Below are 27144 nucleotides of genomic sequence, written 5' to 3'. Positions count from 1 at the left end.
TCCTCTTGGCTTTTCTCTCCTGTACTGACTTCCAGCTCAAACCCCTCCTCTTTGCTTCTGATGGAACTCAAAGTCTGAACAGTGTCTCAGTTCTCTGACAGTTCTGGTCTGTGTTAAGATTAGTAAAAACACACACTGGATGTGATGGGCCAGCTGCAGCGGGAAACCCTTGAGAAAGAGAACCACTGAGCAGGCCTCCATCCTACTTCTTTGACCCAGAGAACCACACCCAGGCATCTGAAGCACTAGACCTCTGTGTAGGGAAGTTCAGCTGAACTATAGCATGAATCTTTCCATGAGAGTCGGTGTTTGGCACTGTTCTCCATTTGATTTTGACTGTTTAGGTTAAGGAACATCGATTCGAGATAGAGCGTTTGGACACGATTAACTGGGTTTAGACTGCGTTTGGTAGACCTGCTCTTCTCAGTCTAGTAACCGCATAGGAGTTTGTATTGCCAACAGGATGGACACACTCAGTTAAATTCCCTTCACACAGAACACAGCATCCTTCCCTTTCCTTCTTTAAAATTTCTTTTTAAGGATTCTGAGGTAATATACATCCTGCTCCAAAGAGTCTGTGTGTCATCAATGACTGTATATTGTACAGGAGTCGTTTTGCCGCACTGTGGACTGTTGCTGACTGTCAAACTTTAAGCTGCTCATAATTCAAAGCGCGTGGTTATGAATCATTTAATCCATTTTTTAAAATAAATAAGTTGATGAATGTACCAACTTAGCAAAATGAATCAGACTTCCCTGCACTTTTTGTGAGGAAAAAGTGGTTTTTGTGTGTCTCGTTGCAACTTACTTTATACTTTTCTTTTCGTGTTCCTCACTAAATTGTTCTAAAACTAAAACTTCTGTCTTTCATTGTACTTTGAAGGATTTGTGGTCAAAGCAGAGTAACTGTTTGATCCCTGCTGTTATTAAAGGTTTAAGGTTGTTCTGAAGTAATTTGAAATTTGTATAATGATTTTCCATTTCTGTGCCTGCTTTTTTCTCCTTCAATTCTTATTTCTCGAACCATATTCTTCCCCACACATCATTACATCTGGGTGGTCTTGGGGTGGTGTAGCCTAGTTGTAATCTATTTGGGCTTGGTAACCGAATGATTGCAAGTTCAAACTCTCAAGATTTGCAGTATCACTATTGTGCCCTTATTAAAGACTCTGGCATAATAAGTATGCTGTAGATCGAAGCATCAGCTGAATAACAAAGTTGTAGTAGCCTAGTATGCTCTTTTTCCTAGACAACATTTTAATCGTTAGAAGCTCTCTGATATAAAGGCCTATCCAAAGCTGTGACAGATGCATTGTAATGCATTTTTTTGACCACAATTAAAGTTAGCATTGGATGCATCCTGCATTATGATTAGATCTTAAAAAATAAATCTTAATAAATACAAAAATCACAGTATTTGTCAGAAATTCATTTTAAAAAGCACTGTGATCATGACTCCATTATCACGGAATGGCATATTGGTACCTGCATACTTTGCAACTGTATATTAACTTTAACTGTATCGTACTTTCTCTCTTGTACTCAAGTAAAACTTTGAATTAGTAAGAAAGTATTACATTTTGTATGTAATTAAGTATGAAATTATATTCAATATGAAACGTAGAAATACGTAGAAAAGTACAATATTATGTTTTGAAATGTTGTAAATTCATTTTTTTTTAAAGAAGAACACAAAGTACATATATTTACAAAAATTACTTGGAGAGTAAAAATACTTCACTACTGTCCATCTCTACCCTCAAGCCATCCTAGGTGTATACATTTCTTCTTTCTGATAAACACAATCAGAGTTATATTAAAAAAATATCCTGAGGCATCCAAGCTTTAATTAACCCCTTGGAGCCGTGTGGAGTATGTTTATGATGGATGGACGTACTTTTTTGAGTTTCAAACTCAATTGATCCCGTCAATGCTGTTATAAAGCTTGGAAGCATCAGGATATTTATTAATATGACATTAATATAACACCGATTGTGCTTATCAGAAAGAAAAAGTCATATAAACCTTGGATGGCTTGAGGGTGAGTAAATCATGGGGTAATTTTAATTTTAAAGTGAACTGCTCCTTTAAAATGTACTAATAATAACCACCATAACAATACAAGAAAATAGAAAGCTGCATTATGAATCATGAGTTCATGAAAAAAACAATTTGAGAGTATTTTACTGTAAAATGTTTTTGTGTGGTCAACTCTTGTCCTGTTGTATTATGCTTTCATTCCAGTCACCCGCTCTGCATAGATAAATTCAGAGGCACTTGACAGAGTAGTGATAAGTCCCACCGTACTGCCGCTGTTTTCTGTCTTTATCTCTGTCGCTCTGTGCGTTTGTGTTGTTTCTGCGCTCTTTTCTGACTGGGACGTGTGTGCATGTGTTGGTATCATGCCCTTTTAGGCTTTGATATAGCAGTCTGTGTGAGGTGGACAGGAACTGCGCTCTGGGACTCTGGGAAAAGGGTTAAGTCTTTAAGCGCTGAATGAGGGCCTTTGTTTTTAGACCACAAGCCTCTACTGCACTGTATTCTGAGTCGTACTATGAGATTAGAAGAGAGGGTGCCTGATATGCTTTTTTATGTTTCGTTCAGTCTCTACAAGTGGGAATCTGTGCTCTCAGTCTTCACCTTCCCGCTCTTGCTGGTCATCTTGAGCGTTGGTGTAAACTCAAGTCTTAAATGACTAATGCTCATTGGTCACAGAGCTGTTTACACAAATTGAGAGCCATATTCTCACTCAGGTGCTTAGAATGTGTATCTGCCTTACCCAGGGTGCCCGGGACACGTTTGAAAACTACTACAGGAAGCAGCGGCGGAAACAGGCCCGACTTGTGCTGCAGCCTCACTCTAACATGGTATGCCCTTACACCGCCTGAGCACATGCCTTGTCTGACACCCTCCAGTCATATTCACTGCACCACCCCAATCACTAACATCACTTTATAAACTTGTAGGAACTGTGAGGTGGTAAGTAATATGGTAAGTGCTATAGAACTTACGGATTTATGCTTGGATGACATGGATGCATACAAGGAACTAGACACCAAGGTATAGTTTTTTTGTGCCTGAAAATTCATATGTAGCAGAGCTGAATTGGACATTTTCATTTTATTTTTAATTTTTTTCATTACTGGGCAACTTAATGTTGATGTCATTACAAAATACAAAAGAAAAAAAACATTCATAATTTTATTCAGCAAGGACAAATGTTAATTGATCAAAAGTGAATGTAAAGACATGTTTAATGTTACAAAAGATTTGTTTCAGATAAATTCTGTCCTTTTGTACGTTCTATAAAAATAATCTTCAAATAAATGCATCACATTTCCCAAAAATACTAAGTTATTTTAAAGGGTTAGTTCACCCAACAATGAAATGTATGTCATTAATGACTCACCCTAATGTCGTTCCACACCCGCCAGACCTCCGTTCATCTTCAGAACACAGTTTAAGATATTTTATATTTATTCCGAGAGCGTATGCAGTCTATGCACACTTTACTGTCCATGTCCAGAAAGAGAATAAAAACATCATCAAAGTAGTCCATATGTGACATCAGTTAGTTAATTAGAATCTCTTAAAGCATCGAAAATACATTTTTGTCCAAAAACCAGAAAAACTACGACTTTATTCAGCATTGTCTTCTCTTCCTGGTTTGTTTTCAATCCTTAAATAAAGATTTGACCGGTTATGAATCAGCTTATTGATTCATGATTTTTTCAAATTCGTAGTTTTTGTGGACAGTAAAGTGTGCACACACTTGCATACGCTCTCAGACTAAATGTAAAATATCTTAAACTGTGTTCTTAAGACGAACGGCGGTCTTACAGGTATGGAACGACATTAGGGTGAGTCATTAATGACATAAATTTCATTTTTGGTTGAACTAACCCTTTAAGCAGCTGTTTTCAACATTGATAATAAGGAAAAAAATATTTCTTGACCACCAAATCAGCACATTGAAAGGATTTCTGATCAAGTGACTGAAGACTGGAGAAATTATGCTGAAAATTCTGTTTTAAAATAAATTAAAATTGAAAAAAGTTCTGTTTTACTATATTTTTGAATCCGTGAGCATAAGAGATTTTTCAAAACCATAAACAAATCTTACCAACCCCAAACTTGACTGTTAATGTATATTAAAGTATTCCTGAATGTGATTGCACAGGTATGTTGTTATTTGTTAAAAAATATGACGTATTATTGAGGTAATTGAGGTAACATTCTTTTAAAGAAATAATGAAAAATAAGTAAAGGAAAAAAAAAATCATGAATTTTCATGAAAGTTTATTTCATGAATAATAAAAAAAGAAAGAAAGAAAACAGTTATAGTAAGACTGCTAAATTGACTGATGTTCATAAACTCTTCTTCCTCTCTCCTTTGGTCTCCAGCACGAAACATTAGAGGGATACAGGCGCTACTTCAATCAAATTGTTGGGTAAGTGCAGTGCACGTTTTATTTTGAATGGCCAAATGATCTGAAAATCAATTATACATGCTTATGACGTGCATTTTTAATTTAGGAGAGCATTAAAACTGAATCTTTTTTTGGCTCAGCGACAGCGTTCAGACCCTTCCTTTAGCCAAATGCTCTACTTCCTCTGACCCTTCCTGATTCTTTATATCCCAGTGCTGCTGAAAAACACTGAGCTTTAAAATTTATAGTTCTGGAGATGTAGAGCGGCATATTGATGTTTTGAGTGTCTGAATGGGAATATCGGGATGGCTGGTGTCTGGAATGGAGTCTTTTGCAAACATCCTAAATGGCACAAAAAGGTTCAGGGCACTCACACAGTGGGATGTCTGGGATTATTTTAGGAATGTTGGAGTATTTGAGGACAGGAAAGCTTCTGTGTGACCATTTGGGATATTACTGGGATATATGTAGTTCAATTGAATTTTTTCGAATGATATTGTCTTTCATATCCTCTCTAACATTCATTGATTTGTTTATTGATTTTTTTTTCCTGTATGTCTTTGTATACATCCTATAGTTTTTTTGTAGTGGAGGACCACATCTTGCACACAACGCCGGGCCTGGTAAACAGGGCTTACGTAGAAGAATTGTGGGAGCTGGCTCTTTCCAAGACCATTGCAGCCTTGCGTACACATTCAGTATGTCTGCACGCTACACTCTCAACACACACTGAGCAAGACAAGCCAACAGACAAGCAGTAAAGCTGTTCAGTCGAGGCATCAATTTGAAGGCCGACCTGGAAGGCTAATTCACCATGACTTCCCTCTGGAATTTCAGATGGGTTTTTAGGATATTGGTGTTCTAGTAAAATAAGATGTTTACCTTTACTTGAAGACACTGTACTATCACAAATGGTTTTATATCACTAGAGTGAATGTACATACATGATGCGTTCACTCAAGGTAGAACTAGTGAGGCGGCAGCACAGAGATACAGGACATATTCATTCTGGAGAGAGTGCAAAAATATAGAGCGCAAATGAATATGAGAGACTGGTGCATCATCTTGAGACAGGCTCTTTAAAAATAACTATTGTAACTTTACACAGAGCATTAAAAGCATGACATTGAGTGATTTCTTCATTGATCTCCCGTCACAACGAAAATAGTTAGCATGCTTATGATAACTACGTAAAAAAATTAGCTTTGAGGTGTTTTTCATTCTATGAGGTGTTTCATTCAGGGACTCTTCAACTGCCTCTTTAACTTCAACTGACTCTTCAACTGCCTAAGAAAATTTGAATATGTTTTTTAAGAAAATATTTGAGAACTTATTAAGAATAGCACTTGGGAACATTCTTACGAACTATTTATCTTAAGATTTTTATTAACTTCTTTTCATGAACATTTTTGTGAATCTGTTTTCCATTTTGAAAATGTTTAGGACTAGAAATGTCAAAAGAACAGCATTTTGTAAATCAAAATCTTTTTTGTCCGCAGTTTTTGTTTGTTTTACTGATTCATTGTATGCACCTTTGATGAACAAAAGTAATTATATATATAATATATTAGCATTTGTACCAAGTAATCTAAATCCCTTTTCTGCCTCTGTTTCTGCTGTAATCCATCACTCTGTCTTGTGTCTCCGTAGTCTTATTGCACTGATCCAGACCTGGTTTTAGATCTGAAGAATCTCATAGTGCTGTTTGCAGACACACTGCAGGTAAGATAGGATGGTACCAGACTTCAAGGCAGCGGTTGTGCTCTTATTTATATGGATAACGTCTAAGAACTAGGGTTGTAAAATTTTTTTTTTTTTTTTTTATTCAAGTAAAAACACACACACACACACACACACACACACACACACACACACACACACACACACACACACACACACACACACACACACACACACACACACACACAGACAGACACACACACAGACAGACACATACATTGCTTCCTGTTTTCAAGATGTGTATAATTCTTTCTCTCGCTCTCTCTCGCTCTCTCTCGCTCTCTCTCTCTCGCTCTCTCTGCAGGGTTATGGTTTTCCAGTAAACCAGTTGTTTGACATGTTGCTGGAAATGAGAGATCAATATGGGGAGATACTGCTGAAAAAGTGGAACCAGTCCTTCAGGTGCTTTCTGCCTCTCTTTGTCTGTCTCCCTTTCCTCTATTTTCTTCATCACAATCTCTTGTTTTATCTTTTAAAGTAAGGATAATGATGATTTGGTTATCACCTTATGACCCTTGAGAAATCCATACTGAAGGAATTACACTAATAGGGTTATGTCCAAATGTAAGGTGCGTTCAACTTATATCAGATTATGTTTACTGTACGTCATTTGTTCTGTTCTGCAATGAAATTACTTAGTACTATACATACAGTTTTTTTTTAATGAAATATACATTTTTAATGCTCTGTATCAAAGTGCCATTTAAATGAAATTGCCTGAATCTGATATCTGTAATGCTCAGAGATTTATGTTTGCAGAGGCTGTGCATTACAAGACAGTTGAAGGACAGGGAAATTTTGTCAGGCCAAACTAATAAACTAAAATCACTGATCAAATTACACCCTTATGACTAAATCATATTGCTTCAAGGAAAAATATTTTATTTTGTGCTGGGGTTCCTTTAAAAGAGCATTTAATCCAAAAAATGTCAATTCGTTGTTGAAAAAAAATGTATAAAGACTCCTTGGAGGGGGATAGTTACGATTTGTTCGGCTGAATCTTGAGAGCTGATGACATGGAAAGGTTTTTGTAACCTTGCTGGAGTCGTTTTACGATCCCTGTCAGAGACACTTGACTCACTTCATAAAAGAATGATGCTCTGGAGTCTTTGAATGACTCAGAATGTCTTTACTGTGGGAACAGGAATTCGAGGAGGTGTGTTGTGTGTGTGTGTATACGTTAGCCAGGGCTGAGTTACAAAAATACACATAGACAGACACACTGCTCACTGAGTCCAGTAAGTGGTTTTTAGATTATTTAGTCTTCTTAAATATCCTGCTGTTGTCCTAGGATCAGTTCATCTGTGAAGTCAGGTCTTTCCCCCCTCACACTTATTTTGTTGATTAGGCAAATCTTGGATCAGGACAACTACAGCCCCATTCCCGTGGTGTCCCCTGAGGAGTACCAGCGGATGGCAGGCCAATTCCCCTTCCAGGATCCAGAACTCGACAAGGTGAGCATTAGACACATAAGAGAGCTTTTATCCTAGAGATTTTTCTCAAAGATTCCCTCAGTTACACACCCTCCAGTCTCCACCAAGGCATAAATATCCTCCTGCTGTCCAAGAAGTTGATTACTAACATGCGCATCCTCTGAAGTACTTGAACTAAACCATACATTTGAATTCTCCCTTTGACGTCAACAAGGACTACTGCCCAGTACTGTTTCGGTAATCAAAGGATGCTACCATTCTTGGTGATGCATGTGCTTCCAGCTGTTCTTTTTCATGCAGTTAGGTTGTTTTTGGGTTTTCTTTATAAAGGGAAAATCCTGGTGCGCTCTATCGACAGCATTGGTTTCAAATTGTCAATATTTTTTATTTCGAGCACAGATTTAGCTTATTTAAAGCACTTATAATGGAAGTACTCAAGGCAAGGCAGCTGTTAAAGTACATCCCAGGGTCTGTATTACAGAAATCTTAATTCTTGACTTTTAAAAAACGTTTTATTTTTTAAGTGAAATTACCATGGTTTTTAAAGAGATGTGATAGGTTTTCATAAAAACCAGAAGTGTCCCCTTTTTAGCTCAAATAAAAATTTAAAGAATAATTAATGTACTTTAGTTCACATTTCTGTCCTCCAGAACACCTGCTCTATGTACTGTGATTTTTCTTTTTCTTTATTAATTTACTCATATATTCATATATTTTTTCTTTACAAACAGATGCCTTTTCCGAAGAAGCTGCCATTTTCTGAATTTGTGCCTAAAGTATATTCACAACTCAAAGAATTTATCTACGCCTGCCTGAAATACTCGGAGGACTTGCACCTTAGGTACGAGCGTGCAAACACACTTTAATCTGTTTCACACCTGCATATATAACCCCTCCGTCCAAATGTTCTCATTAGCAAATCATGCTGCCTGGATGCCAGTTTACATACCTATTTTTGAACTGCCTTTTTGTTTCACCTTTCATTCTTCTGTTATGAAATCACTAAACCCACGCCATTGTCTTTGTCTATCCCCTAGAGTAGCCGCTGAACCTTAGAAAGGAAGTTCTGTCTGCACCAAACAGTTTCTGTGTGTTTTCCTAATTAATTGCGTGGCTGGTGCTAGTGGGTGTTATTTCAAGGAATTTCTCCCAGTGTTGACTGATCTCTGGTCAGTTTATGAGTTCTTAGAATTACTGATGAGGTTGCCAGATGCGCCGAGCTGTTTAGTGTGGCCTACCCTGAATTCCCAGTCTGCAGACTGTTGGACAGAATAAATGGCTCTGTGAAATGTTGTTTCGGTATGATCTCCCTTTATGATATTTCTCAGAAGAGAAGTCCTTTTCACAAGTGTATTAAACAAACAGTTGTGAAAACAGCACGTGGGGATTTCCCAATAAAAGACCTGCTTAGCAACCTGTTGTTTAATGTCAGAGTAAATTTATGGCAAATTATTGTTCATAATACTTAGGATACCCTGTGTATTAAACTTGACTTGTTTGACTTTGTGCTATGGAGATGATTAATGCCTTAAATAGTGTGGTGATTTTAACAGTTTTCATTCGGTGGGGGCAAAACAAACAGGCACAATTTTTCTTTGAATGCGAGATTCAGAGTGTATTTAGGGAGCAGACTTTGGGAATGAACTTGCGCCAGTGTAATCTAGTTATTCAATTATTAGTTAAAGCTGCAGTCCGTAACTTTTTGCACTGTAGTGGTTAATAAACAGAACTGCATGCGTCTTGTGGAAGAACATTGTAGCCGGAGCTACTTCTCTAGGTTTGGCGAGTCACACAGGGACTGTGCTCCTCCGCAGCGGAACCCTACAGTCTGCCCTGAAGTAGTCCCAATATAAACACGTATTGTAAGTGGACAACGATTATTCAGGGTAAGACAAAAACCTGGTTTGGAAAATTGATTCATGTCGTACATTCTCATTATATAATTTTTGTAAATCTTGAACACAAAATAAGTTACGGTCAGCAGCTTTAAGGCACGTTCACACCAAGAAACAAACCTGTAACCATTACATTTTAGAAATGCATACTCTTAGAGTTAGAGCACATTAAAAAAAATCTTTTTTTGAAAGAAGTTAATTTTTGTATTTATTTAGCTAGGACACATTAAATTGATCGTGACATTAAAGACACATTTCTATTTCAAATAGATGCTGTTCTTTTAAACTTTCTATTAATCAAATAAATGATAATGTGACATGAAGGCTGAAGTAATGGCTTCTGAACATTTTGTTTCTCTAGCACATTAATAAATTACATTTTAAAATGTATTCAAATACTAGAAATTGATTTTTAAATGGTAATAATATGTGACAATATGTTATAGTTTTTACTGTATGTTCTATAAAGAAAACATTTAAAAAAACGTATAAACCCCAAACATTTAAACAATAGTTTAGAAAAAAAAGTTTATATTTAGAGCGTATTTAGATTAAAAATAACATTTATTGTTTGTTGATGTGGACATAGCTGTAATCAGAGTTTGAAAATTAGTGAGGTTAAGGGTGGGGTGTTACTAAATGTGCACAAACATACTAATGTATTTTGTTAGACCCTTTTTGCCATTCTACACATTCTACATCACAATTTCTTAATATAGACATTTGTATTATTTGTTTATTCTTGACACAACAATACAATTACTGTGATCATTTTTATTAATAAGCATTGCTGTATGGATACCTAATAAGAACTTTATAATATGTGCTCTTACAGTATGAATGGTTTTAGCATGGCTATAAGTTTAATTAGCATATTTTGAAATATATAGCCTTCTTCATGGCCAGTGTTTGCATATTTGGCAAATTTCCTTCTTTAACCTACTTGTTCTACAGTTCTGTTTACTAGTGTTATTATTTTACAGTTTATTATGTGTTGATACCGTTTATTTCAGATAAGATCATTGCATTTGTCTCACTGGATGTGGTATCCTGTCACCAATATCCTGCCCAAACAGATGTCCGGAATTCGGTGGCCTCATAGCTGGCTATGGTCATGGGTGTGGACACTAACATAGTTATTGTTAAAGCATTTTTTTCGTGGGCCTTCATGTTGCAAATTATTTTAAACATGTCTTTATGTTGGACATATAGTTTGACATATCTTTGAGACTATTATCCAATATTTATTTTTCCGTGGTGCACTTAAGATAATACATTACATACTGCATACTACCTTATGTAAGTGCTTAACTCTGCCTCCTCTCATCAGCGCCACCTCTGTTTAGGATTGAACCTTCAACGTTTTGTATCAAAATCTTTTAAGCATTCATCTTCCAACCACCCCTTGACCTCAGTCACGTTGTGTTGTGATCTGATATCGCATCCCTTCTCCTAATCTGCTGAACGGAACAGTAGGTTAAGGGGCCGAGGCTAAAGGTCACTGTCTGTAGAGCTATCGTTGAAATTTCCGTCTGCCTCCTTCTGATTGGGCTATGTACTAAGACGAGTCCTCTCAATTGTGATCGTTTGATGTTCCCTGTCTCTGGCTCTTTCCTTGAGCGCCTCGTCAGGTCTGGTTACTTTAGAAGCGGATGTCTCTGTTGGGTATCCTAATCCTTGTGTGCATGTTTGTGTAGTTGTTGCAGTTTAGAGGTTTTCTGAGGAAATGAGGGAACATGTTTCAGGACAGAACACGTAGAACCCTGCATCATACCAAAGTACTACTCCATTATCATCATTAGTGATTAGTGTCTGAGACAATGTCTAGCCAACCAGACACTCTTAACAGTGTCGCTTGTGTAGTGTTCCAATAGAAAATGCCCATTATAACAGTAGAAAAGACTTAAGTGAATGCATTTCCTGGCTCATTGGCTTAATTTCAAAGAATGATTGCCTGTCCGGGACTACCTGTGCTGTGATAGTATTGTTTTTGGAGATACTTTCTACAATCACTGCAAGAGTGACTTTAAATGAGCAATAATCCCCTTTTCCTGTCTGATGGAGTCTTTGCATGTTAAATTCTTCTAGACTGTCCAGATCCTGTAGAGACTGTTGCTGCTCTGGACATTGAGGGTAACTGCTTGGTTTATGTCAGAGGTGTCAAAGTATTTTGCCTCGTCCAGTCCTGATTTAAGGGGAAAAAATATGCTAAAAACATTTGCCTCTATTAATTATATGAGTATTTCAGACCTGTAGATTTTGCTTTGTTCCGAAACAGGGACTTAAATTGTCACGTTACATTTTCTTCTTGGTTCAATTCGCTTTCATAAAGAAACATTTCAAAGCCTCACATACGATTAAAACTGTGCACTTACTGGTCAGAGTTCACCTGTTTTTGTTCCTCTGTGTCAAGATGGATTGACAAGTTTGCTCCGCGGTTTTAATGTGACTTCTACATCTGTATCTTGTGTGAGCCAAAGTGACTCGATCGCCCCTAGGTGACTGGATGCAGTATAGGATATCATAAATTCCACCTCTCCATGAAATGTAATGGGATATAGAAAAACAAAACAATCAAATTACTCTTCAAATACATTTTTTCAAAGAAGGTTTCTGTCATTTTAGGCTTTTTTTTATCATGCTGATGTTAGTTCAAGTGTTTGTTCTTTAAATAAGTTTGATTTTAGTCATTTGATGCTATAAAATGGGAGTGTGTCATTATATTGGCAGCTGAGATTGACAGCTGCTCTGAGCAAATTTTTCGGTACATTTCCATAACAGTTTTTTTCACAGAAATGTATTGATTAGGCGGGATTTTAATATCGCGTCTCAATTTCATGTTTTCACTGCTGCGCAGACCCGAGCTCCAAGATGTCAGCCCCATATTTGAACACTGGTGTCAGAATTAGGTTATTATTGGTTATTAAAGGGGTGATGAATTGAGAAATCAACTTTCCCTTGAGCTTTTGATAAATAAAAGGTCACGCTAATATAAGAATATCATGTAAGTTTCAGAGCTGAAAACTTCCTTGTTAGTCAAAGAAAAGCTTTTATAGACACCAGGCCCAGGAAACGATTGTGTGCACATCTTTACATCATCACCTGATGAAACACCGCCTCTGCAGAATAATAAGCACGTTGCCCCGCCTACTGACTCATGGAGTTGTTCGGTTCACGTTGTGTGTATCTGCGTGCCCGTGGTTCGCGCTTATATCCATCAATTGGGCAGGCCAAGTAATACAAAAATAACATTCCAATCAATCGCGGGTGGATGAGAAATAAATCATTGTGTTTGTTTGATAAAGATGTTTACGAGCCCTGTGGTTGAGAGAATCATTCCGGTTGCCCCTTTCAAAACAATCCCTCCCTCATGTGAACTGAACTAACTGGGGAGTTGAAGCTCATTAAATATGCAAATCTTAACCAATCCTAGCCGTGGGCGTTTACTTCCAAATCTCCAGTGCGGCACGCCCATCAAAACCTAGCGTTCAGGAGAGAGCCTCAAAATCAGTGTAGAAAATAGCCTATTAATTATTAGTTATGATGTTTTTGAATGTAAAAACCACACAAACGTCATTAGTCGACCTCAGACAACAGTATTTTTTTTTAAACAGCCAGTTCATGAAACCTTTTAAGTATAACATTATTCAGCCAAGAGCATTGGTATTCTCTTTTTCTTGTCAATATTAATTGTTTGGTTAAATCTCCCTAATTACTAATTTTGGATAATTAGTCAATCTACAGTTTTTCACACTGGTAAGTGAAATTAGTAAATCCCTAAGCCCCATGTACTTGCCTGCACACAGTAAGGTATCATTTTGTCCAATCTGGTCCTCGACTATAAATGATACACCCTTGAATTAGATGAAAAAATATACAGAACATAATCAAGAATAATTTATTGCACAGTTCTCTAGAATGTCTGATTTTGTCTGATCAGTTTTGGCATTCGCCAGTCAAATATTTTTGTATAATGATCCCTTACTTAGTGGTAAAATCCAAACATTGGCTTTTAAACACTGTGGGAATAGTACTCAAAAAGGAGCCTTTATGGATTTAGCATTTGCATTGTGTTTTAAAGGTGTCCATGTCACATATAATACTGTATGTATGTTACTTGGCAAAGAAAGCTGTCTCACTTTTATTGGGACCCCTATCAAGACTTTGGCTACTCATTGCCTCCTCACATCCACCAGTTATGTCCTATGTGGTTTCCAGAACGTGGCCGGTCCCCACGCTCAAATGTCAGTTAAAATTCAACAATAAACATTTAACCTCTTTTGGCAGTGGTTGCAGGAGTTCGTGCCTCGGCGTGTGGGGTCCAAGGGCTCCAGATCAAGCCAAAATCCCCCGTGCACACAGCTAATTTAAGAATACTGTCAAATAATGGCTCGACTCGCTGGATCTTTTTGTATTTGACATATTTGTATAAATGGATCCCTATTAGCACAAGTGCATTTGAGTAAGAGGGCAAGACGCGGCCAGATGCCGTTCAACCAGAAGTCCTAGATGGTGAGTTCAGGATGCTGTGTATGTGTGTAGTGTATATATGGAACGGTATAGAGGAAAAAAAAGCCAGTTGCTATTGGTAACGAAAAACTTTGATTGGCACACCAAAGGCACAAAGGAACAGCTCTGCATACTACCCAGACTAGTCCACCGGAGGCAATTAGTCCTTGTGGTCTCCCTCCACTAATATTGAGATGAGATGTGGTCAGAGGGGGAGGTACAGGGCTCAAGTCCATGTGCAGGTGCCTGGAGACCAGACGTCAGGAATGCATGCGACTCCCCCAATGCATGTCCGGCGAACTTTAGACCTCCCTCTTGAGAGCTGCTTTACAAATGTGCATTTACCATATTAACCTGAACTTACCCTTGAGTAAAAGCTGTAACGTTACTCTTTGTGATGGTTGAATAGCTAATAAACATACATTCTGTGATAACCGATTGGAGCCGTGTCTGTCTTGCGTTCTTCTTCTGTTTAGTTTCTCTTTTTCCAGTGAAGTTAATTGGACATTTTCAGTCTCCGTTGGTTCCCTTCTCATCTGTTTCTCTCAGATCATTGTTTATCAGACCAAACCCCCACCCTAATTTTCACTGAATAAGTGAGAGAGTTGAATGGATGAATAAATCAAACGTAAATGCCAGTAAAACGTCTGTGTTTAATCAGACTACAATTTCTCTTTCTGTATTGCAGCCCCCTCCCTCTTAAAATGAGGAATAGCCAGAGGCCTTCATCCAGATTCATCCAGACAATGTCAGTTTCCAGATCGTCACAAAAGACCAATGCCTTGCTTTCAGTCTTTAAAGTTTAAAATGTAAAATTTAAAGCCAGGCCTTTCTGTAGTTAAGAACTACTAGAAACCTTTCCATATATAAATGTTCAAGATCAGAGCTGTGTTATGCTATTTGACATCCGTAAACTGATGACTGATGACGAAGCTAACATGCCTTTTGCTGAAATTTGAACATAACCAACACTAAAAATATCCATGATGTTTGCAGCTACATCTGATGCTAATATTATAATCTGCATGTCGGTCTGTAAGCAACTTATCTTGTGGTTGAATAGCACCTCCTTTTCTCCTTTTTTGTCTTCCATCTCCCTGCTCTGTTCAGCTCATCTGTTTGCCAAGTCAGCGGAGAGAGTTCAGTTTTTTCCCCCGCTGAGGAGAGGAACGTTTTTCAAATTCCTCCTCTGCTTTTCTCAGCACAATGAGAGACGATTTAGTAATTTGTGAGGAATGCATTTGTTGCCCAGATCGAGGGGGGAAACTATTGCACCCTGGGCCTTGGCTCATATTGATGGACATGTTTGAGACACATTGTCCCTTTCTTTTTACTCTTTTTAATTATTTGTGAACCAGTCTGTAGGGGAAGTGGAGGTAGATGCAGCTGCAGCCGTACTAACGATCACAGGAGCACTGTCTGACAAAATTAGCTCCTTTACTCCTCCCCACCCCCATCGTTGAAAAGAAGGATAAAGAAAATTGATATCCCCCTTTTTCCCTCATGTTGATTTAAACTGTAATATCTGTGTGTGGTGGTTCTCTGGTTTTTGGAACATGCGTTACTGAAACCCAGAGGGTGTTATTGGGCCCTGACGAGTGGTTTTAAATCCCGCCTATGTCTGTGAGTGTTCATGTGTGTTCATCTTAGAGTCTTGCATCTATTTGGTTCCATATTGTGCCTTTTTTCTTTCAGAAGAGGTGGAGTATCAAGAGATTAGAGCACATAGGACGCTCAAAAACATCTTGCTTGTGATTGTGATGTTGGGCCTGAAAGAAAATCATTCCCATTGCTACACTGCTGTAAGAGTCAGTGATACCAGTAGCATAAAATACAGTCAAACCAAAGTTTATTCAGACACCTTCAACATTTTCTCACATTATCACTGTTTATTCGCTATAGTTTAGAAAATGGTAATAAAATATGACCAGAACAAATGAATCTCGGTAATGTAAGACAACTTTAATAAAAGGTATATGTAATGGATTACAATCAACCAATCAGCTGTCAGCTGTTAAATTTAAGTACACATTTAGATGATACCAATTTAGGTCAACCGATTACTATGCAGTGCTTCATTTTTGTTCCGTTTGTGGGTTTGTTCCGTAATTTTCTGATGACAGCTGAATTTTCAGCAGCCATTACATGATTGTTTAGAAATCATTTTAATATGTTGCTGATTTCTTATCATAATTTTGTGGGAAAAGTGATAGCTTTTTTGGGGATCCTATTATCATTACGGAGTTCAAAAGAGCTGCATTTATTTCAAATGGAATTTCTGGATTTTCTTTTTTTTTTTTTTTTTTTTTACTTTGTTTCCTGATCAATTTAAATTCTAGCTGAATAAAAGATAAATAAAAAAATAAAATAAAATAACTTTTGAACAGTAGTGTATGCAATTTAGGGTCATAAGCACTTTAGACATGTTTCAGGTTCTAAAGAGAAACGAAAAAGAAATATATTTTGCAAGACACAACCCCATGTTACAATTTGGTACACACTGGTACATTGTCCTTCCAATCCTGAATGGATTGTGGAAATGGATTTGCATTATAAACATAAATATACATTTATAATTGTATTCCTAATTGGATGAATTTTCATGTTCAGCTCCACAGAAATTGATGACATGATCCGTAAATCTACAAATCTCCTGCTCACACGAACCCTTAGCCACTGTCTACAGTATGCCATTAAGAAGAAAAATGTAGGACTGGCAGAGGTGAGCTACTTTTATTTTTCTTCCATTTGTGTTTGTGTGTGTTTGTTTGCACACATCCATGTTGTTCTTCATTGATGTCCTTTACTGTTTCTGTATCAATCCAACCTCAACAAGGAGTCTCTGTCTGAACTCTGTTTTCAAGATGCTAGACCGTACTGGAAAACTCGAAAAGATATCACTCTCTCCATCTTGTAGATGGACCCCTTTAGTACCATTCCTCTCTCACTCAGGATAGGAAACAACTGTAGTTTTAGTGAATATCAGCCACTCAGATTTTTCTTTCTTTCAAATATATAAAACAAATTCCTATTCATGTGAAATTGAAGCATTATATTTTACAGTTTGCAAACATGTTATTCTCTTATCCACACTATTGACTGCTTGCAAAGAAGCACTCACAAATTAGACCAACTACTTTTTTGTCGATCAGACTCAGCAGCTTTTCATTATTAATATATATTTTTTTGCTATATCTAAACACCATTTCATGTCAAAGCCCAATCTGAGGTAGATTGTTCACAACAGTGACAGGCAGATAAAGTTACCTGACACTGGCTGGTTGCATGTGTCACGTGTTTCTCCCACTTTGCTCTCACTCCATCTCTGCTTTACTCTCCAAGTGTTTGTTGCTCAAATGTGGTTAGTTTCTTCTCTGATCTGCTGATTCGGCTTGCAGTCAGGTCTGTTTATAACCCCTCAAATCCAGATGTGTTCTGTTCAGATGGGTGCCACTGATGAGAAAATTATGAAAGAAGAGAGAGTAAGAAAGAAAGACATTCAGTGTTGTATTTTGAAAAACCAAAGGCTTTATTATTGGTTTTAGCTAGTCAAAGTCTAGGCTTACTACTACCATTTCACACACGCACGCATGCACATGCGCGCACAGATATCAATATCAGATATAAAGCTCCTTCCTCCCCCTCTCCTGCCCCGGATCTGGTGGAGGTACGGAAGTGTGACCGGGGCTCTGCATCAGGCTTCCCTCCCTGCGCGGTGCACCATGACTGGAGAGAGGGAGGGAAGAGTGGGTCCAAGCTAAAGGTCTGGGCTCAATTAGCACCAATGCGCATCAGCGCCTTGCTGCTGACAGCTCTGCCCTGCCTGTGGACCTCAAACTCTGCACCACAGACCAGCTAACTGAACGTAGAGCAGCTCCAGGTCTGCTTCCCACAGACAAACCCTCTCTGTCCCTTTAAACATACCCTTGACTTCCTCTCTGTACCCTTTAGAATTACTCCCACTTGGTGAATTTGCTAGTTATTACCCATACCTTTATAATCTTTTCCCCAAACACTGCTTTTCTTTTGATGACTATATGCTGTTTTACAAAGTGCAGATGAAAAAGCTTTATATTACTAAAAGAAAAAAATATATGTTGTATATCATTGTAACTGTTTAAATTGTTTACAAAGTGAGGCCACTCAAAAGTTTGTACGTCTCTTAAGCTCACCAAGGTTGAATTTATTTGAACAAAAAAAATCTGTAAAAATGGTAATATTTAGAAATTTGCTGAATTTTCTAATTTAATTTTGAGCAGCCATTACTCAAGTCGTGTCACATGATCCTTGATTATAATGCCTTAATGCCTTATAATGTCTGTAATGCCTTATGCCAGGTTTACACATACTCCTTTTGCAGTGCGTATGCGGTCCATATTTTTTTCCCTACCCTTGTTAACAGGTTAGAGCGTTCACACTGCACACGGATGCTATCTGGCAATGCGTTCCATGATCGTCTGCTGCAGTGCAGCGATTAAGTCTAATTTTGCTGTGCTGCACACGCTGAACTAAAGTGACATTTTCCACATAAAAATGATTATTTATTAAAACTGCATATAATTAAAATACTGTTTTTCACAGTCAACATATGGCTTTTTGCAAAGGGAAAAGCAAACAAACTGCAACACACTGCATGCATACACTGCAAATGAAGTATGTGTGAACCTGGCGTTAGTGCTTTAACAAGTTTTAGGGCTGGGTGATATGACTATATATATATAACAATTAAATAAGTGGTCATCTGGATTTAGATATGCCTATTTTGTATTTAAAGTGTTGTCTAGCAGATGCAGCATTCACAGGCTTTGCTTTATGTATTTCCCCGGCATTGAAATCAGGAACATAAAAATGTTAGGAAAACCGATTCCTGGCCACATGTCAATGTCCATGGTCCACTGGTTCTTGAGTTTTGAAGATCACTGTCGAGTCCAACTGCCTTGTATTTAAGCAGATAATAATTTGTTTTACTTTTTTGCAATTTCTCCTGCTAAAGCCTGTCATGCAGGACGTTTTGCCACTCCAGCTGAGAGATGGCCATACCCTCTATAAAACCAAAGATTATTGGAATATGTTTAACAAGAAATTTTACATTTGAGTTATTTCTTTGTAATTATTTGTGGAATTTACTAGCAAATTCTGAGTGAATTTTTTTCATACACCCTTTTTTCAGTGTAGTTCTCAGTCTGGTAGTTATAAAGCATACACATTTTTATGAAAGTAACTAAATGCGCTGTATCAGTCAAAAACGGATTAGTCTTAATTTGAATCACATTTAATTCCCAAAGTTGGTTCAGATCATCATCAACACCACTCACCTGGAGCAGTCCTGTCACTACCTAGAAGAGTTCATCTCCAACATAACCAACGTGCCTCCTGACACCATTAATGCCACCAAACTCTACGGAACGTCAACCTTCAAGGTAGGAAGCTGCCTTGAAGCTTGTACAGCCTGTTGTGTCATTCCCCTCCTCTTGTGGATTGCACAAAATGTTTAGTATATTTCACTTGCATTTTGATTCTTGACAATTTTAGGATTCTCTTAATTTTTTTTGCTTCTCTTTGTGTAGGACGCAAGGCATGCTGCTGAAGAAGAGATCTACACTAACCTTAATCAAAAGATTGACCAGTTTCTGCAGCTGGCTGATTATGATTGGACGGCAGCACAAGGAGGCGGACAGGCCAGTGACTATCTGAGTGACCTCATTGCATTCCTCTGTAGCACCTTTGCAGTGTTCACACACCTGCCTGTGAGTATTTTGTCCACATACACATTTTTTTGCAAATAGATTACATGATTGCGTAAAGGGGTGATGAATTGAGAAATCAACTTTCCCTTGAGCCTTTGATATATAAAAGGTCATGGTAATATAAGAATATCCTGTTAGTTTAAGAGCTGAAAACTTCATTGTTAGTCAAAGAAAAGCTTTTATAGACACCAGGCCCAGGAAATGATTGTGCGCACATCTTGACGTCATCTGTTGCGAAACACCACCTCTACAGAAGAATAAGCATGTCCAGAGCACGTCTAATTCAGTAGCCCCACCCACGGACTCATGGAGGTGTTCGGATCATGCCAGCCAGCAGCAATAAACATGCCGAAGAAGATAGCAAGATATTACGCTTTTCCTGGTTGTGGAAGAACACAGTCGCTGCATAAGCTTCCTTCGGATCACAAAATTAAGAATGTGTGATACTTGTATCACTTATTTTTAATCAAGTTCCAGCTCACAAGGGGAAGACATTTACGCGTGCTTCATTTCATTGCATAATCGTTTGTAAACAAGTCTCAGGTCGATGCTGGATTTGCAGACATATTGAGATTAAAACTCAATGCTATTTCTTCTATATTGGTTCTGACAGGAATGGCGCAACACACTTAACGAGTAAAATGTGTTTTTTATAGAAATACTTAATATATAACTTACTATTTGGCAGTAGTCCCAAAGCTATGTGTTTTTCAGACGGGCTTCCCAAACGTACGCCCGTTGGCAGGCCGGTGAATCTCAAATAGTGAAATAATATTTGTTTCTTGATATCCACCGATTGGATGGGCCAAGTAATACAAAAATAATATTCGAATCAATCGCAGGTGAAGTTATAAATAAATCATTGTGTTTGTTTGATAAAGACGTTTTCGAGCCATGGGGTAGAGAGAATCTCTCGAGCTGTCGCTATCTTTTTTGGTGCTCTAATGTGGCGTGACCTATTTTTTAACAGTCTATGGGTGTGACATTCACAGATCACGGTAGCCCTCAGTTCAAGGCAGCGCGGTGCGCACAACATGAACCAATCACCTCCGCTTTAATTACAGCATGAGAGAAATCATGAATGAACACAGTGCTGTCTGTAAGGGCTGGACATTAAACTTTGTCGGGGACAAATTAAAGGGGGATTAATTTCCCAACCGGACAAATAAAACATTAAAGTAACCAGACATTCAGTGTAAACAGCTATTGATATAATTAAGTGTATCTCTGGTAACAAAGTTGCGTTGAGGCTCACGCCGCCTGTCTCTTTGTGAGACATTCGTGGAGAAATCAAAACAAATGAGCAGCAATATAAACTCACAGAAGAAACATACTGGGGTTAAACTGAGTTGTTGTTTTGAATTATTATTTAATTATATTTTATGATATTGTTAATAACACAAGTCGAGTAAGGGAGCTGTTTTGCAGAACATTATTAAAATTGCAAATACACTGCAATCTTGAATTGTGTACCATGAATTGTGAGGCCTAATTAATATTAAGTTACTTACATTTTAAACTCAAACTACTTTTTTTGTTCTGTTTCATCCCTCCTGACCGCCAGAGGCAGTGCAAAGCACTAGTGGATAATCGCTGCGGCAGCTCAATAGGCCGAGAAAATAATAACAACAAAGTCATGTCATGATGCAGACCGAGCCGCAAGGATATAATCCCACGCAGCTCGGTGCCCAGCCTCTTTCGCTTTCTCGCTTATGATAGGTCGTTGTTTCACGCTGTCCTGTGCAGTTTACCTGAGTTGCGAGGACAAGCTTTGACAGCACTTCTCTATCATCGAACGGATATCTCTGATTCCATTTCTAAGTGAGTAAATACTATTTTATTGTTGTGTCAGTGATACCCTGTGCTTCACGGTACTGCCGGTGGTTGGTTTTCACCGCAACCTATATACTATCTTTCTATCCTAGACGTTATAAATCTTTCGGTTCTATCTGAAGATTTGAGGGGCGTCTGATCTTTCTGAGTGGGTGTTATAACAGTTTTGAGTGCTTACGGTGCTTACGAGGACGTGTTATTGACGGAGTTATGGATCACAGCCCTCTATCTCCATGTCAAGCTGCAAATTGTGCCAGAATATGATTCTTCCCGATGACGGACATGATCGATGCCCATCTTGTTTAGGGATTCAGCATCTGAAGGAGCCTTTAACCGATCCGTGTTTGCATTGTAGAATGCTACATTGTCAGAAAGACTGCTTCGCCTGGCTGAATTAGACCCTAACTCGCCTGTTAGCCTCACAGAACAGCCGCGACGCACACTGCTGGTGCTCCACCAAGTAAGAAGTCGTTGTCACAACAGGCGGAAACTTCAGAACAGCTATCGAAGACTAGCTACTCTCTCTTCAGAAATGGTGGAGATGAAACTTCTTCTTCAGTCTTTTCAACACCTAGTATTAACCACTCATACTGAGAACACAACGGTGGATGAGAGTGCTCTCCAAACCCCACATGATATTGATTTGGACACTATTTCTGAGTGCATCTAATTCACATTTTTGACGGAATTCTCCAATGCATTTACAGGTGCCGATGTACCTAAAGGAAAGTCAAGAACAGCCCGCACACTTGCCTCAATGGCTGAAGCTGACTCCATTGGTGTAGGATGGGCACCTGAAATTGAACAACCAGTGGCAGCACTTGTATTATCACCGGATGAGTCTCTAAGAGATAATGTACGCTGCCCAAGTGCGCAGTGTGGACGTACTGACTCTTTCTTGAAGAAAGCAAGCATATGAGTCTGTAGCATATATAACGAGAACAAAGAATAATATCTGCCGGCTTTCTTGCCTGCAATAACATCAGAGGCCGCAAATGTGGATGCTTCCATACCTCTGTTCTTACAGACGGCTCTGCTGACAATGGGTCATGTGACGCGGGAACTTGGTACACTTTCAGCAACCCTTCTAACAGCCCAGCGCCAGGTATGGCTTGCCCAGGCAAGGTTATCTGAATACTGTAAAAAGACACTGAGAGAATTGCCAAACGTACCAGGACATCTTTTTGGTCCCAATGTTTCTGAAGTATTGGAGAAGAGAATGAAGTGGTTGGAAGCTACACGACAACTAACTCAAGCGCCACGGACACCACCGTTTAGGATGCCATTGGCTCCGGCTCACCCATGCTATTGGGTTCTGGCAACCTTGAACAGGGGATACATGCTGCAGTTCCGACACCGGCCTCCCAAGTTTTCAGGAATCCTTCAGACAGTTGTCAAAAATATAAACAGTTCAAAGGCCCTTTCCTTAGAAATTCGTTCACTGTTGCTGAAAGGAGCCATAGAAAAAGTTCCTCCCCTCAGTCAGAGAGACAGGTTTTACTCCACGACCTTCCTTATTCCAAAGAAAGACGGCAGTTTTTGGCCAGTTCTGGACCTGAGATGCCTAAACGTGTTCTTAAGGTCTCTTCCTTTCCGAATGTTACCCACGGTCGATGTTCTTCAATTCATGACGAAAGGAGACTGGTTTGTGAGCGTGGATTTGAGGGATGCTTACTTCCATGTTCCCCTTGCTCCCCACTACTGGAAGTTCCTAAGATTCAGTTTTCAGGACCAAACCTATAAGTTCAGTGTCCTACCATTCGGTCTATCTCTGGCTCCTCGTGTTTTTACAAGATGCATGAGTGCAGGCCTGTCTCCCCTTTGGTCCAAGCCAAGGGCATGAGGATTCTGCCCTACTTGGACCATTAGCTGCTTTTTTGCCCCATCAAAGCAGTATGTAATTCACAACACCAAGGTCGTGCTGGAGCATATTCAGAGGCTAGGTCTTACTGTGAACGACACAGAGTCATCTGGTCCCAGAACAAACCCTAACCTTCATAGGAATAACTCTCAACCATCACAAGGTTAGCGTCTCTACAGCTAACCCGCAAGATTAATATGATCTCAGGGCCGCCTGGCTTCGTTAAGGGCAGTCCATCTCCCAGGATCAGACAAACAAGTAGCGGATGCTCTGTCCAGGGATCTACTGCTCCCGGGGGAATGGAGACTCCACCAGGACGTGGTGCAGTTGATTTGGCAACGGTTTGGCAGGGCGGAGGTCGACCTGTTTGCATCAGAACTGACCACTAATTGCCGCTGGTGATTCGCAAAAACCGAGACGAGGCTTCTTCAACACGACAGCTCTATGCTGCTCGATGGAGGATATTTTCTTTTTTCTTTTTCAAGCTCTATCAGTAAGTGAACCATGCTTACGCTGGTTACCAGAGAATTCCGGGGTCATTCTTCCGCCTAATTTGGCCATTCTTCCTAAAGTTTTGTTACCGCAATTTGTGCATCAGTCGATTAATCTGGTCGCTTTTCAATCGCCTTTCACTCGCTTGGAAACAGATCACATCTTTTGGGGAAGGTCACATCTTTTGTGTCCTGTACGAGCTTTAAAGTGCTATGTTAGGCCAACCGCTTCTTTCAGACAGACGGATCAATTATTTGTCTGTTACGGTGAAGTACGCAAGGGTACGCCTTTGTCCAAGCAGAGACTATCACGCTGGATTGTTGAGACTATAAAGTTGGCGTATAACAAATCTCATCAGACCTTACCAGCAGGTGTTACTTGTCACTCCACTAGGGCCGTCTCGTCATTTTGGGCCATTTTTCGGGGCGTCTCCTTGGCGGATGTATGCAAAGCTGCTACCTGGTCTTCTCCATGTACCTTTGCACGGTTCTACAAGGTTAATGTGGCTGCTTCCCATGGTGTGAGCTCTGCAGTCCTTCTGGAGCAACTCTGATGTTTGCAGGTGGGTGGCATTTCTCAGGACTGTGTTGATATGCGTCACCCACTAGTGCTTTGCACTGCCTCTGGCGTTCAGGAGGAATGAAACAGAATGCTAGTTACATATGTAACTGGTTCTGTGCATTCCGGATGACCGCCAGAGTTCCTTGTCATTCAGAATGCGCGAGAAAGCATTCCGAGGCTGGGCACCGAGCTGCGTGGGACTATATCCTCGCGGCTCGCTCTGCTTCATGACGTGTCTTTGTTATTATTTTCTCTGCCTATCGAGCTGGCACAGCGACTCTCCACTAGTGCTTTGCACTGCCTCTGGGGCTCATCCGGAATTCACAGAACCACAGTTACATACGTAACTAGCGTTCTATTTCACCAATGATTTCATAGACGAAAATAGTTACAAAGGAAAGCAACACTCAGCATGGTGTTTTGTACCGAATGATTCGGCGTTTTGAATGAATCATTTGAATGAACGACTCAATGACTCGCTCATTAAGACGGTCACTTGCTGCCACCTATTGGCGGTTTAGTTTCATGTTTAAAATTATCATTGCATTTTTTTATTTGGATATTCAAACATTTAGAACACCAATCAAACATTATTTATTGCAGTTTAAATTATTTACTTTGATTGGTAACAGCGTTTATACTGTTTTATTATAACTGAATTTATTAATCAAATTATAACATGAAGTATTTATCATGAATGTTGATGCATGCATTTAATAAGATATTAAAAAAAGACCTTTATAACATTAAATAACGCCCTGGGGTAAATATTGCAAATATGCAGATTTAAGTAGGCCTATCTATGTAAAAGCTGATAGAACACTGATGAGAATATTACTTAAGAATCAATATATTTATACCTCCCAAATCCCCCCAATACATTGAACAGTACATACAATTTGCTATGTCCTCCCTACCTGACAGACCCGAAGTTAATCAATATCAAATTAAATTGTGAAATTTGTGACATACTTGAAAAAGTAAAAAAAGTTTTCAGGGGGTTAAGATGTTATTAAATATTTTAATAGTGGCTTTACATTCTGCAATTGTAACTTGGAATTTCACTTTCAGTGACAGCAAGGGAGTTTCTTTTTTTGCAAACAGCTTTCAGACAAGCACTGTGTTTCTCTGTTGCTTATTTGCATCGGCTTTAAATACATCAATAAATTAATAATATTTTAAGGCCCTACTGGCCTGGGCCATAATCCATCCTTGTACCCAGCATGCTCTGACTGAGCTTGTAGTCATCTTCCCTATTTGACTCAATCACTTTAAAGAAGATTGACTGTACTCACAGTACACTTGAACTTCAACAGAAAGCTAAGTAGGGTCGCAGCAAGTAAGAGGATTGGAGTGTTCTGGGCTTGCAAGCCTCTGTGTGGCTCAGCTGACATGGAGTTAAACAGATTGTGTGGCGTGACCTTAGGTCTCAGCTTTAGTCAAGGAAGTCTAGCACTGGCACAGCCCGGCCCTGACCCCTGTCATGAGGGATTTCTGACAATCAAAGTATTTAAGAGCTTTCCCTCCTATGGGCCTCAACCAAACACCTTTCCGTGTCGGCATGACTGGCTGGGATTGTCTCTGATCCAGGACTGGTGGCAGTAATGCTGCTTCCTGCGCTCCTGTAATCTCTTAAATTCCTGACTGCCCTTTTTTTAAGCTTTCAGTAACAGAGAAGTACGACCCTTTTAGCCCACTGCAGAACAGCCCTCACATTGTTGGCTGAATTTCACCAACAGGGGGCAATGTTTGTACGACCCCAGGTCGGGTTACGGTCAGGCTGAATGTCTCACTTTCTCCATCTAAACTTACACGCAAAACAGTGAACCACAGATGTACAGTCAAACAATCCTGTTCTCTTCCAAATATGTTGCTTATATTATTGTGTTTGCACATTCCAGCTCTGCATGTGAACATAATGCATCCTGATTCACTTAGCCCCATCTGTGCAACCTCACCATGTCCCCACTTCACACTCCTGATTCAGATTTATCCACTCCTTTCAGGAAAGGTCAAGAACTGACCGTTTGTGTGTGTGGAAGTGACCCTGCCATCAACTTCATAGCCAAAAACTCTGATAATGACTCCAAAGCCACAGTCCCATCAGTCACACTCGCTTGCTCAGCCTCTCTCACCTGACCACAAACCATCTTTGACACTCAGAGAGATTTTCAGTGTCGATCGTAAACCATTCGGCCAAGCTGATATGGGAGAGTGCGGTCTACCGACTTCACATTTGAACCCAGGGGGAGTCATAAACTCGACCTTTGACCTAAATTTTGTCTTTATTTATCTTCTGTAGGGCAATTCTATAGAGCACGCCACGCTACCGGTGAGTATGTTTGCAGTGTGGTCTAACTTCAGCCATAACCATGGCCATTTCTCGTCACAGTACTTTCGCATGCTGCCTGGTGTTCATCTGACCCACTCATATATGTTTGGATGCATTTTTTTATGCTTGTTATGGAACAAAAAAATAAGGCGTCTGAAACTGTGACAGTTTTTTGTCCCTTGTATTTGTTTGTAGACTTTTACCATACCCTGCACCGATAATGTTAACTTGTGTAGATTTATGGACAAATTAAACAGGCCTCTTAAAGTGCAAAAGTAGATGTTTGTATAAAACTGTGTACCAGCAAACTT

The 27144-nt window shown here is 39.2% G+C and overlaps 1 protein-coding gene across 3 annotated transcripts in view; it reads left to right on the top strand.

The window, feature by feature from the left end:
- exoc6b (exocyst complex component 6B) overlaps window positions 1–27144 on the top strand; it is a 123423-nt gene that overhangs the window by 52114 nt on the left and 44165 nt on the right. Inside the window, exons 9-19 of one of the 3 annotated variants that reach the window (XM_067443497.1) lie at window positions 2784–2867; window positions 4405–4451; window positions 5008–5128; window positions 6081–6152; window positions 6475–6572; window positions 7519–7624; window positions 8335–8444; window positions 16618–16729; window positions 19293–19427; window positions 19575–19754; window positions 26804–26833. In XM_067443497.1, coding sequence (XP_067299598.1) covers window positions 2784–2867; window positions 4405–4451; window positions 5008–5128; window positions 6081–6152; window positions 6475–6572; window positions 7519–7624; window positions 8335–8444; window positions 16618–16729; window positions 19293–19427; window positions 19575–19754; window positions 26804–26833 — 1095 coding nt within the window. The remainder of the gene's footprint in view (window positions 1–2783; window positions 2868–4404; window positions 4452–5007; window positions 5129–6080; window positions 6153–6474; window positions 6573–7518; window positions 7625–8334; window positions 8445–16617; window positions 16730–19292; window positions 19428–19574; window positions 19755–26803; window positions 26834–27144) is intronic. The other 2 variants (XM_067443512.1, XM_067443506.1) reach the window with 2 other exon arrangements.

This window comes from Pseudorasbora parva, chromosome 1 (assembly GCF_024679245.1).
Source record: "Pseudorasbora parva isolate DD20220531a chromosome 1, ASM2467924v1, whole genome shotgun sequence".
In the NCBI taxonomy this organism is placed as follows: domain Eukaryota; kingdom Metazoa; phylum Chordata; class Actinopteri; order Cypriniformes; family Gobionidae; genus Pseudorasbora; species Pseudorasbora parva.
The sequence above is the reverse complement of the archived record's forward strand: the minus strand, read 5'-3'. Positions and strand labels throughout refer to the sequence as shown.